Source organism: Paroedura picta, chromosome 5, assembly GCF_049243985.1.
Source record: "Paroedura picta isolate Pp20150507F chromosome 5, Ppicta_v3.0, whole genome shotgun sequence".
Taxonomy (NCBI): domain Eukaryota; kingdom Metazoa; phylum Chordata; class Lepidosauria; order Squamata; family Gekkonidae; genus Paroedura; species Paroedura picta.
In genome coordinates this window covers 106,167,025-106,179,324 of record NC_135373.1, presented here as the reverse complement: position 1 = coordinate 106,179,324, position 12,300 = coordinate 106,167,025, and the positions used below count along the sequence as shown (strand labels likewise).

General features: G+C 40.0%; 1 protein-coding gene across 2 annotated transcripts in view; it reads left to right on the top strand.

Moving 5' to 3' along the window:
• WASHC4 (WASH complex subunit 4) overlaps positions 1-12,300 on the top strand; it is a 40,328-nt gene that overhangs the window by 5,355 nt on the left and 22,673 nt on the right. Inside the window, exons 3-12 of one of the 2 annotated variants that reach the window (XM_077339712.1) lie at positions 872-925; positions 2,389-2,454; positions 2,620-2,665; positions 5,440-5,507; positions 7,116-7,198; positions 8,703-8,745; positions 9,018-9,121; positions 10,540-10,660; positions 11,805-11,928; positions 12,036-12,163. In XM_077339712.1, the coding sequence (XP_077195827.1) occupies positions 872-925; positions 2,389-2,454; positions 2,620-2,665; positions 5,440-5,507; positions 7,116-7,198; positions 8,703-8,745; positions 9,018-9,121; positions 10,540-10,660; positions 11,805-11,928; positions 12,036-12,163 (837 nt within the window). The remainder of the gene's footprint in view (positions 1-871; positions 926-2,388; positions 2,455-2,619; positions 2,666-5,439; positions 5,508-7,115; positions 7,199-8,702; positions 8,746-9,017; positions 9,122-10,539; positions 10,661-11,804; positions 11,929-12,035; positions 12,164-12,300) is intronic. The other variant, XM_077339713.1, reaches the window with a different exon arrangement.

Below are 12,300 nucleotides of genomic sequence, written 5' to 3'. Positions count from 1 at the left end.
GGATCAGTGGCCCCTCCTCAGGCTGCACCAACTCAACAGACTATGCCATCCATCAGGCGATTCACTACTCCTTCCCCTTGACAGGTGGCAGGCTGCTGGACTGGGGTTGGGGGATGGTTATTATTTGCCACTAATCTTGTGTTTTTGAAATGCTGGATTTTAATGTGGGTTTTTATCAGGGATTTTATCTGACCTTTTTTACCTGCCACAAGCAATTCTTAGAGTCTGACAAATTAAAAAAAAAAGATATGGCTTAAATGTATTTTCTTTTCATGTCCAGCTTGGTCTAGTGCAGGGGTAGTCAACCTGTGTCCTCCAGATGTTCATGGACTACAATTCCCATGAGCCCCTGCTAGCGTTTGCTGGCAGGGGCTCGTGGGAATTGTAGTCCATGAACATCTGGAGGACCACAGGTTGACTACCTCTGGTCTAGTGGATAAGAGTGGCAGATTCTAATCTGGCGAGCGAGGTTTGACTCCTCATTCCTCCACTTGCAGCCAGCTGGGTGACCTTGGGCTACCCACAGCTCTGTTCTTACACCACAGTTCTGTCATAACTCTCGGCCCCACGTACCTCACAGGGTTTCTGTTGCAGGGAGAGGAAGGGAAAGCGATTGTAAGCTGCTTTGAGACTCCTTCTGGTCGTGCAAAATAGGGTATAAAACCCAACTCTTGTTTCTTTTTAAAAATATCAGAACAAATTCTCATAGATAATTTCCTGCCATACACATAAAAAGTGCCTTTTCTCCTCATGATATTGCATTTGGGAAATCAACTTGGGAAAAAGATGTTACTGTAATATTTAGTCTAGTCAGTCATACACCCAGCATTTTGCCTTTCCTAAATAGGCTCCTGTTTTTGCTTAATTTTAGCTTCTGCCTTATGAACAGTCTTCCTTACTTGAACTTATAAAGACGGAAAACAAGGTAAAGTTCTCAAGTCTCAAATATTCTTGTTACCAGAAATAGAATTGTGTCCTGAATTTATGGCGGTGGAATTAGCAATTCCTAGGAGACTAATAAGTAATGCGAGAGGTGATAAGAAGCGAGATACTCCACCTGTGTATACAAAGTGAGTATCTGGCAAGAAATTTTAGACAGAGGCAGTAATAAAAATTAATAAAAAGGAATTTTATTCAAAACAAATCAAAATGGTCCCTACATACAATTTAATCTAGGTCATACATACAGAAAAAATAAAGAAATGATTGGGTATGAAAGAGGGAGAATTGGGTCGTATGAAAAGCATACTTTACCATTTGACACTTATTGGGGAGGATTCCAGAAGAAGCAGCCCATCCAGCAAGCTGAGTCTTGCGTAAGTTAGAGCGCAACACGAAAATAGAGAATGCTTGTCTCCACTCTTGTTTATAGCAGATTTGTACCTTGAGGGCTAGCGGCAGGGCACAGAAGCCCTAAAACAGAACCTTGATATCATCACAGCAATGTCAAAGAAATAGAGTTTTGTTAATGGGTGAGCCTAATATAGATAAAGGAGAGCCAGTTTGGTGTAGTGGTTAGGAGTGCGGACTTCCAATCTTGAATGCCAGGTTCGATTCTGCACTCCCCCACATGCAGCCAGCTGGGTGACCTTGGGCTCATCACAGCACTGATAAAGCTGTTCTGACCAAGCAGTGATATCAGCGCTCTCTCAGCCTCACCCACCCCACAGGGTGTCTGTTGTGGGGAGAGGAAAGGGAAGGCGACTGTAAGCTGCTTTGAGCCTCCTTCGGGTAGAGAGAAGCGGCATTTAAGAACCAACTCTTCTTCTAATGGGTCTTTAGGGTGAAAGACTTCAGGCGAATCATTGGGACTGACTTTGTTTGCTTTCTGGTTTGAAGGGGGAATACAGGTGTGGAGGACCCTCTGTAAATGGGATTTTGATATGCTAGTTATTAAAGACAGAAGGAAACTACTAGAAGATTGATTTTTACTAGAAAGAGATATTAAGGTGAAACAAGATTAAGGTTAATTAGATCTGCCACTGGTCCATGTGTGATTCCATTCTTTTGTTCCCATATACTTGAGTGGGGACGAACACCCTGCCCTTCTGTGCAAATGATTGAGTTACCCCTGTGACAGCCAGGAGATCGTTCACTGATGATCTTGACTTCATATTCAGACTGCCAATTGACCTATTTCTGTCAGGCGAAACATTCTGGGTAGCCATATGTTGACCTGACCTGTGCTGCTGATAGTGAACCAGAAATAAAAATGGAGGATTGCAGCTGCTTTCCCTCCTTGCACAGTGAAGGGCCTATCTGGGGCATACCACTTTCAATTCCCGAAAAAATGGTAAACACTATATTCTCCCTTCGTAATCTTTTTGAACATACGTGATTTTTTTATGCTGTGCATATGCAAGTTGGTTTTTCTGCTTGTTTTATTAGGTTCTGAACAAAGTCATCACTGTGTATGCAGCCCTTTGCTGTGAAATCAAGAAACTAAAATATGAGGTAACATCTTTTTTTAACACAGGCTGATAGTTGGCAAAACTGGTGTCTAGACTTTGTCATAGATTCATGTTCTGCAATTTAAATACCTAGCCATGTGTTTTCTTCATTAACTCTTTGTAGAGTTACAACTCTAGGGGGAAAAATAATCTCTGCATTTGTTCCTAGGCAGAAGCAAAATTTTACAATGGCCTGTTGCTTTATGGAGAAGGAGGTAAGTACTTCTTTAGTTATGCTAATATGTGAAAATTATGGTATTATTAATTGTTTTTTAAAGATTACAATTAAGCTCAATATTCTATGTATAGGAATCTATTTAGAAAAGATACAGATTCTTACATATAGAATCATAGAATCATAGAGTTGGAAGGGGTCATACAAGCCATCTAGTCCAACCCCCTGCTTAACGCAGGATCAGCCCAAAGCATCCAAGAAAAGTGTGTATCCAACCTTTGCTTGAAGACTGCCAGTGAGGGGGAGCTCACCACCTCCTTAGGCAGCCTATTCCACTGCTGAACTACTCTGACTGTGACATTTTTTCCTGATATCTAGCCTATATCGTTGTACTTGTAGTTTAAACCCATTACTGCATGTCCTTTCCTCTGCAGCCAATGGGAACAGCATCCTGCCCTCCTCCAAATGACAACCTTTCAAATACTTAAAGAGGGCTATCATGTCCCCTCTCAACCTCCTTTTTTCCAGGCTGAACATTCCCAAGTCCCTCAACCTATCTTCATAGGGCTTATCTGAGTTACTCCTTTACAAAGTTAAAGTATTTTGTTTAATCAGTTGCAAGGAAAAAATGGCTGTAATAGTTTGGCTTCTGCTGTTGTTGCAGTTTCAGCAGCATTGTGTGCATCAGAGGCATTAAATGCATATTATTGTGAGTAGGGTTTAAATGTTCATGTGCTGCAAAATCATCTTCACTGAATGCTTACATCCTTATCCATGGTTCCGCTATATATTTGTTAAACAAACTGGGGGGTAGAACAGTCTGGGTTGTCCGAGTTGGAATAGGGCCAATCAGGGTCCGAGTTGGAATAGCTGCCCTGACAGCTCCCTCCCCCTCTCCCTGGTCTATAGCCACGTTCCTCTCAGCCACACCAGAGACAGAGAGAGACGCATAGAGCCCTGCCAGACCGAACACAAGCCCTCATTCCCTCCTATCACTCCTGCTGCGAGGGAGCCAGAGAGAGACTCAGAGAGAGCTGCCCCAAGCTGCTGACCAGCCTTGCTTCCCTCCTAAGAACGAGCCCTAATTACCTGCTATGGTTCCTGCTGCCACGGAGAGAGACACACAGAGAGAGTTGCCCCTGCTGCAATGGAGAGAGAGACAGAGAGCTGCCCCAAACTGCATGCCAGTCTTGCTTTCCTCCTATGAACCAGCCCTCATTACCTGCTATGCCTCCTGCTGTGAGGCACACCAAGAAACACAGAGAGAGATTTGCAACTCCCGGTGTCCCCTAGGTCCTAGCGCCCTGGTTGCAATGGGCTTTCTTGCTAGTTTTAAAATATTTTTTTGTTTGACACCTGTTGCTGGGAATGATTTTATCAGAGCTATATTCTTAACTCTTAATTCTTAACTCTTGAATTTTTATATTTGAAGTAAATGTAGTGTTAACCAATGTGTAGTTGATTAACTGCATGAAAAGCAGTCACAAGCCTTTGGTTGTGTATTTTTTGAATGCTGGGTTTTGTCCCAAGGACAAATTTGTTATACTTCTGTTTAAAAATGCTAATGGACCCTGAGCACAGTTTGTTCATTTTTGAGTTAATCCATTAAAGTTTAAAAAAAAATGCAGTAAAAGTGATTGAGTTAAATTAAAGGTCCTTTTAAATAGAGACTCTTTACGCAGCATATAAAAATATAAATGGATGGTGTAGCTTGGATTTCCACTAGCAGCCTGTTCCCCAGAACTGTTGTTGAATAAATCCGGGAACGGGTTGCCACAGCTCTCACCCTCCTATAGAGAGAGACGGAAATAAGATTTGGTGAGAAGATTGTAGTTGGTGAAGGGCCTTGGTTGATGCTGACTCTTCCATGGGAAGAATATTTTTGCCAGAGCTCCTTTATTTACTTCTTACATTCTCCTTCCTTTCCTCTTGGGAGCTTATCATTGGCAATACTGGTTTCTACACTGCGTTGTATATTAATGACTTGTTTACATGGAACACATGTTTCTTCCTGCGTCTAAATTATCCCTCTTATGTTATCTCCTTTGGGGGTAGGTTATGCTGATAACCCAATTATTTTTCATGACAACTGAGAGTCTATGTCTCTACAGGCTTAAACCACTTTCAGTGGTAAATGCTACTACATTGGATCCTTCTGGGTAGTATTGTGGTTAAAGGGCAAATCTAGGTCTCCCCTCTTCCATCTGTAGGATTAATGAGATCACGCTGTTTTCAGAACAGAACTATCTTCTGTCATTTAGTTCATCCATGCCTTAAGGGGTGCAGAGACCTGAGAAATGCAGTATATTATTAATTCTTATTGGGTTGACAGCATGCAGGGGAGAATAATCCTCTTAGCTATGTTATTCAGGAAAAAGGTATTACAGGCAACATAACATTGCTCTAAAAATGAGTAACTTTGAGATAAATTTTTATTTGATGCTGCATTTTATTAAAATCCCTTTCCAAAGATAACAGTGATATGTTGCCAAAATGAAACAAGGCACTTCCTTTGATTTTGCTGTCTCATTGGCAGGAAGGAGAGAGTTGTAGCAGCTGCAAGATTCATCCTTTAAAAAAATTAATGGTTTCTTCCGGTCTCTGTGTGAACTAAGCAATTTGAACAGAGCAGGCAAATTCAGTACCATACAGGGCTACTGTGTTAACATGCTTAGGGAAGGCTTTTGTCAAAGTAATGTGCTCTGGGCTGCAGTGATGGGAAAAGTTTAATAGGTATCACCATGTTAGTGAATTGCCTTTTAACTTTGAATCCATTGGACATGAACAATTTTAATTCGTTTATTTAATTTCAAGCTTTGGAGTCCAGTAAGGTGGAAGGAGATAGTCAAATACAGATGGGAAGATTTATCTCATTTTTACAGGTAAAGTGTAATTGTAATATTTATGTATTTCTGCAACAGCTGTTTATGTGTTTCGGCTGAGCAATGGATTTTATAATTGTTGCTTGCTACAAGATAATTACTTCCATTGACAAGGTTAACTCACATTTTTTGGCCTTTGCACATGAAAACCACTTTGAAGTGAGTTGGGGGCAATATTGTCTCTATCTTCCCTTCCAGAGAGAAAAGGAGCTGGATGCAGGGAATTCTGAGCACAAAAAGGGTTAACCAGTGCTTTCTCTCTCTCTCTCTCTCTCTCTCTCTTTGCTGGCCCTCCTCTCAGATTGTTAGCCTCCTGCAGATGCTTTTCATTCAGGGACAAAAGCTTTCAGAAACAAAGGACTGACTCAACAAGTTTGACCAACACAGAGTAAATTCAATTGTTTCAACAAAGCCCTGAATTTTTAAAGGGGATATTTCATTTGAAATATTGACTGCTTCAAAGAAATAAGAGTTTGATTTTCCATGGAACAACTAGCAGGAGACATTTGCTTGTTCATTCTTAAATGAAAGCAAGATCTGAGTTGCTCAACTTCCTCTGCTTTTTGTAGAAATGGTGGCTTTAAAAATATGGCATAATTTCAATGGGATGGGGTTGTTCTGTGCTTGTTTTAAAATGGCATTGGGAAAATTAATCTGGAGAATCATAGAATAGCGGAGTTGGAATGGTCATCTAGCCCTGGGTCATCTAGTCCAACCCTACACACAATGCAGGACACTGTAACCTGCCAACCCCTTGAACCTTCACAGAAATCTTATGAAGATCTGGTACCCAACATATTTTGGAGTTTCTTTGACACAGTTGATATGTGTTCATGTGACAGATATGTGATCTGTTCAGTTTTGTCTATTATGTATTGCTTGACCCAGTAGATAACTGTTTGTTCTATCATAAGACATTGTGTGCAGAATTTCCAGAGGGCTTCAATTTTTTTTTACTTTTGCTTTACTTTTGTATCTTTCTAAGGCATGAATCCATCAGCAGTTTCCAGAAGACAGAAAATGTTGTCATATTTAGTCTCTAGGTGGAGTTCTAATTTAGTCTATTTCCTGTTAGAGACCCAATAAACAGTAAATACTGTTAGGGTACAGCTGTTAACATAACCTCTAATGGCTGTTTTATTGCTGCTTCACAGTTCCAGCCATTAGTCTCTGGAGATTCAAAGCAGATGTGAGATCATTAAGAATTTATAGATAATGTAATTTAAAAAATTATGAGCGTTAAAGCATTTGATGGCGTTTGGAATTGAGCCTGTGTGAGCAGAACATTCTGATATTTTCCTCATGTTTGTGTATGGCTGTATTGGATTTGACACACCATAACACATGGTGTATTGTATGCCATGTTGTGCACCTCCAAGTGTTGGGTTACTGGGATGGGCAGTATAAAAATCCAATCAATCAATTTGTCAAAATTTAATCTGATAACTAGACTTTAAATAAGCATTTTATTTAGGATTTTCACTTCTGGTGGGTGACTGCACATTATTTTTCAAGTGTGAAATATTGCCCTGCTGATTTCTGAATCAATAGATAAACTTGTTTCACAAGCAAATGGTCTCTATATCTTGATGAATATTGTCATTTCAGGAGCTGTCTTGTTTTGTGACACGGTGTTATGAAGTGGTGATGAATGTAGTACATCAACTGGCAGTCCTTTATACTAGTAATAAGTAAGTACTGACAAAAATATAGTCTTTGAATGCCAGATGAAAACATAGCAAATTTATGTGCTTCTTAAATTTTGTGCTTTTGAGGCACTGGGATTATATAGGCAATAGGGTTGGGTGCTTCAGCGTCCGAAGTGCCTGAAGCAACCAGCACTGCGCCGTGGGGGGGGGAGGTGTGGGTGTTTGCGTGTATGTGCCCCTCAACGCACCAAAGCCCATGCCTCCCCCCCTGTGGTGTGGTGCTGTCTGCTTTGGGCACAGACGGCTGCTTCGAACGCCGAAGTGCCCAACCCTAATAGGAAATGTCTGTGCAATATGTATGTAAAATATTGTGTAAACCCATAAGCTGATGGTGTCATTTAGCTCACTATTGTTTAATCTTACTGGCATGTTTTTTCTGGAAAGTTCTTTCTCAGCATTTGCTGCTTGTGGGGCTTTAGACTGTTTCTGCAGTTTATGTGCCATTTCTGATACTATTGTGGTTTCTAAAGGTAAAGGTATCCCCTGTGCAAGCACCGAGTCATGTCTGACCCTTGGGGTGACGCCCTCTAGCGTTTTCATGGCAGACTCAATACGGGGTGGTTTGCCAGTGCCTTCCCCAGTCATGACCGTTTACCCCCCAGCAGCAAGCTGGGTACTCATTTTACCGACCTCAGAAGGATGGAAGGCTGAGTCGACCTTGAGCCGGCTGCTGGGATCGAACTCCCAACCTCATGAGCAAAGCTTTCAGGCGGCTGCCTTACCACTCTGCGCCACAAGAGGCTCATTTGTGGTTTCTAATCGGTCCTTAAAGTTGGAATTATGTGGTGTTAGTGTGAATCATGCTTGTAACTACATTAGGAAAGACCAGGAAGGAAATTTCCAGATGTGAGGTTCTGTGAGTGTTTGCTTCTGGGGGGGAAGCCCCTTTTAAAGAGTAGCATTTAATCTGGACAGGGAATTTGGGATGATTAGGAGACCACAGGATACTTTACAGATGCTAACGTCAATCTTCTAGACATAGTTCAAATAGTCTCTTGTCAGTATTCCCTCAGCTCTTTTAGCAAGTGTTAGTTTTCCCCTGGATTTCTTTGTAAAACTATTTGGCAGCAGAGCATCATGGCTTTTTTTTAATGGATGAAGTTGTATATGTAATAAACATCAGCAGTGACATACAAAATACTACTATTATTAAGTCTTAATAGTTCTACCAGGCCCAGGGACTTGTTAAACTTTCTGCTTCTGCTGCCTATTTGGAATTGCCAAAACAGGGGCTGTTGGGCTCCTGGCAGGCTCACTGCACGACCTCTGTGCTGTGCCCAGTTTGATGGGTCAACAGTTGTGCAGCACATTCTCTATAATGTTGCAATCCAGTTAACTGTCTCTAGTTCACAAATATTGGGCCTCTTGCATTTGTGGAATTGTTTTCCTTGTTATTGTCTATCAATGTGATTTATTGAAGACAGTTTTAAAAATAAAAAAACCCTTTCTTATGTGATGTAAAATGTAGTATTGGTTCATTTTTCAGGAGCTCGCCTAAAGTTATAGAGACATCAGGAGTTCATTTTCAGGTGAGAATTATTTGCAGAAGTTGATGCTGTGGGTCATAAAACTGCAAGTTCTCCATCTGGAGCTCAATTTTTGATATCTTTTCCTTCTGCTGTAGAAATGTAAAACCAGAGCTCGTTGGTGTGCCTTGGATTTCCCCCCTGTTTCTTTCTTGTAATGAAGAGAATGATACGTGCAATGAGACTTGCTTTTTCTCTCAAGCAAATGTACTTTATTTAATAATTTTCTTAGGGATCCTAAATCTTCTATGTTGAAATATGTATATTCCCAACAGGCTATGTATGAGCATCTGGGGGAGCTGCTGACTGTTTTACTAACTCTGGATGAGATAATAGTCAAGCATATAATCCTGAAAGATCACTGGACCATGTACAAAAGGTATGTGGGTAAAGGAGTGCCCCATTTAGAAAAAAAATTAAAAGCATAAACAGTGCAGTGAGTCACGTTGAGAGGATTCAATCCCCCAAGTTGCGCCCATGCACTTAATGGGGGGGTTGCGCAAGATTTTTTGTGGCTTGTGCCCAATGGGTCCCTGAGCATTAGTATTCATATTCAATTACTCTTTGGCCCTATGTGTTTCATCACTTTCTTAAATGGGAGAAATGCTAAGCTTTGATTGTACGCAGGCGCAGTTGACTGTTTTTGACATATGATGCTACCCAGCCTGAGCCGACTAGGGAAGGATGGATTATAAAAATAAAATCATATTATTATTATTTCTGCAATGCTTGACCGAGGTGAACTGTTCTAAATTTGCTCATGTATGTGATGGTACAATAGCCTTGGTTTTCTTTCTAGCAGGCATTTGCCTTGAATTAAAATTTATTTATTCAGAATGTATTTATAACCTGCTTTTCCCCAAAGTGGTTTGCAACAACAGCAATAAAAATCTAAACAAACAAACCGATACAGATATTTGTACCTTCAGGGAGAGAAAGATAAACTTAGCCCAGAAGTAACTCAGTGCTGCTGTGCTGCTGCCAGCAGGATCTTTCTGTCTGGCCCCACCCCTTTGCCAGCCATTCTAGAAATTTATTATTTGATTAGTATTGGACCAGTTCAAATGTGCTTCACAGGGTTCTGGTTTGTATGTATGAGTTGGGAGCTTGGGTCTCTTGAATTCCAAAACAGACTTTGAACAAATAAAGGGGGGGTCATATCTTCCTGCTGTGCAAAAGTGTTACTAGTTTTTGTGACTTTCTGCTCACCTGGCCCTAAAACTTAAGAATTGCACTGCAGCAAAATTGCCATGTAATATTGGCTTCTGAGCAGGGAGATATTCATGTAGCAGTTAGTGCTTGAAACAGGTAATTTTACCATCTTCTTTCCTACATCGTGTGTTTAAGGATATGCAGGACTGTATGTTAATTTCACACATACACATGCCATTACAAGGTACTATAAAGTGTTAAAGGCTCCTGCCTTAGCAATTGTGTATGTTTGAATTTCCTCGGATGTTAGCATAAAAAAATCTTGCCTTCATTTCAAAAGAATCTGAGACCAGAGATAGGACTTAAGGGTAGGAAAGGATCCAATTCTCTCTATCCCCTGATCTTCCTTTTATTCTTTTTCCTTTTAAATTTTCCTCCCTTGCCATGAACATTCTATGAACAGTGCTCAGACATACTTTAAGCATGCAATAATCCCTACCTTGTCTGTATAATTGCCTTACTAAGAGATGTGGAACTATCAAGTTCACTGTTAGGAAGAGTGGAAATAAATGAATTCCAGCTTCAGGCAGTATCTGAGTACGTTGAGTTTGCTATGAGTGGATTGTTATTCTTTTACTTTGCCAGGTTGTTAAAGTCTGTCCATCACAATCCTTCCAAATTTGGTGTCCAGGAGGATAAACTGAAGCCGTTTGAAAAGTTGCTATTAAAACTGGAAAACCAGTTATTGGATGGAATGATATTCCAGGTAACGTAAGTGAATGTTGAGCAACATATTTTCAGTGCAGTTAGAATGTGTAGTGAAACCCTAAAAAGTTTGTTCATTTTGGGAAACAATGGTGGTTTAATTGGTAATGACTTAATTTTTGAATGACTTAATTTTTACACCTTTTTGTTTGTAATATATTCTGGTTTATAGCCTAAGAAATTGGATTCAAAGGACATTAAATGTATCTTTGGGAGAAGTATGTGTGTGTAGGCTGTGTGGGCTGAAGCAGATCCTTGGTTCATCAAGATCAACTTAGTATAGTCAGTCTGTTAATGGCTGTCCAGGGTCTCAGGTGGAGGTCTTGTTCATGACTTTTTATCTGGTCCTTTTAACTGGAGATGTCATGGATTCAACCAGAGCCTCTTTCACTGAGCCACAACCCCTCCCCAAGTTGGTGTGGTCTAGAAAGGTATCTTAATTTGCCTGGAGAGCATGCAGTATGTATGGAAGAATTATCATGAAGTCTCTGCCTAGTAAATTGATGTGATAGACAATCCAGCATTTCTGTCTTGTTTCATACAAGACATAGTTAAGGCATTTTCATCGCTTGTAGTATAACTAACTAAAGCTATATATTCCTCTTGTATTGTATCTAATTATTTAACATGAACTTCAGAAGGCTAATTGGCATTACTAAATGCTTCTAAAGTTCTTTGTAATCCCAAAAATATGTTCACATTTATAAAAGCATTGTCTTGTGGAATCAGACTACTGAAATGGGCGAAGAAGCTGAAGTAACAGTTAATAACTACTATTTAAATATTGATGCCTTTAAAATCCGATGTCGAAATTACTTCGATCAAATAAGACCCCCAGACAGGGGCGAACTTGTAAATTCTAAAACAAATTTAGAATCCAATGGCACCTTTAAGACCAACGAAGTTTTATTCTAGGTATGAGCTTTCTGAGGAAGTGTGCATGCACATGAAAGCTCATACCTTGGATACAACTTTATTGTTCTTAAAAATGCCACTGGACTCAAAAGTTGTTTTGCTGCTTCAGACCAGCAGGGCTACCCATTTGTGAATTCTAAGTTGCACTTATGATTTGTTTGCACTAATATTGTCAGTAAATATCACTAAATCCCTATGATGTCAGTTGCTCTTCTCTTTTCCTCTTTCAGGCTTGTGTAGAACAGCAATTCGATTGCCTCAATGGTGGAGTGTCAGTGTCAAAGAGCACCGCTTTTGCAGAGGAGTTTGCACATAGTATTCGCACAATTTTTGCAAATATTGAAGCTAAGCTTGGTAATACCAGATGGACTATTTTCAGACTGACATTAGTGTTTGTGAAAGTTGTTATATTGTTTGTTTAGTGTCAGACTTCAAAAATATTCTTTTTTTGTGTGTGTAAGGTGAACCGTCAGAAATTGACCAGAGAGACAAGTACATAGGAGTTTGTGGGCTGTTTGTACTACACTTTAAGATTTTTCGGACGATAGACAAGAAATTTTACAAATCGTTATTGGATATTTGCAAAAAGGTGATTTTTTTTCTGTTTGTAACTTTCCTCTAAAAATTGAAAACTTCACAGACAGTATGAACATAATTTTGTTTATTATCTGCATTGTTTGAAATTGTTACTGAAATCTTGCAACCATTTGCTTATTGGGGAGAATA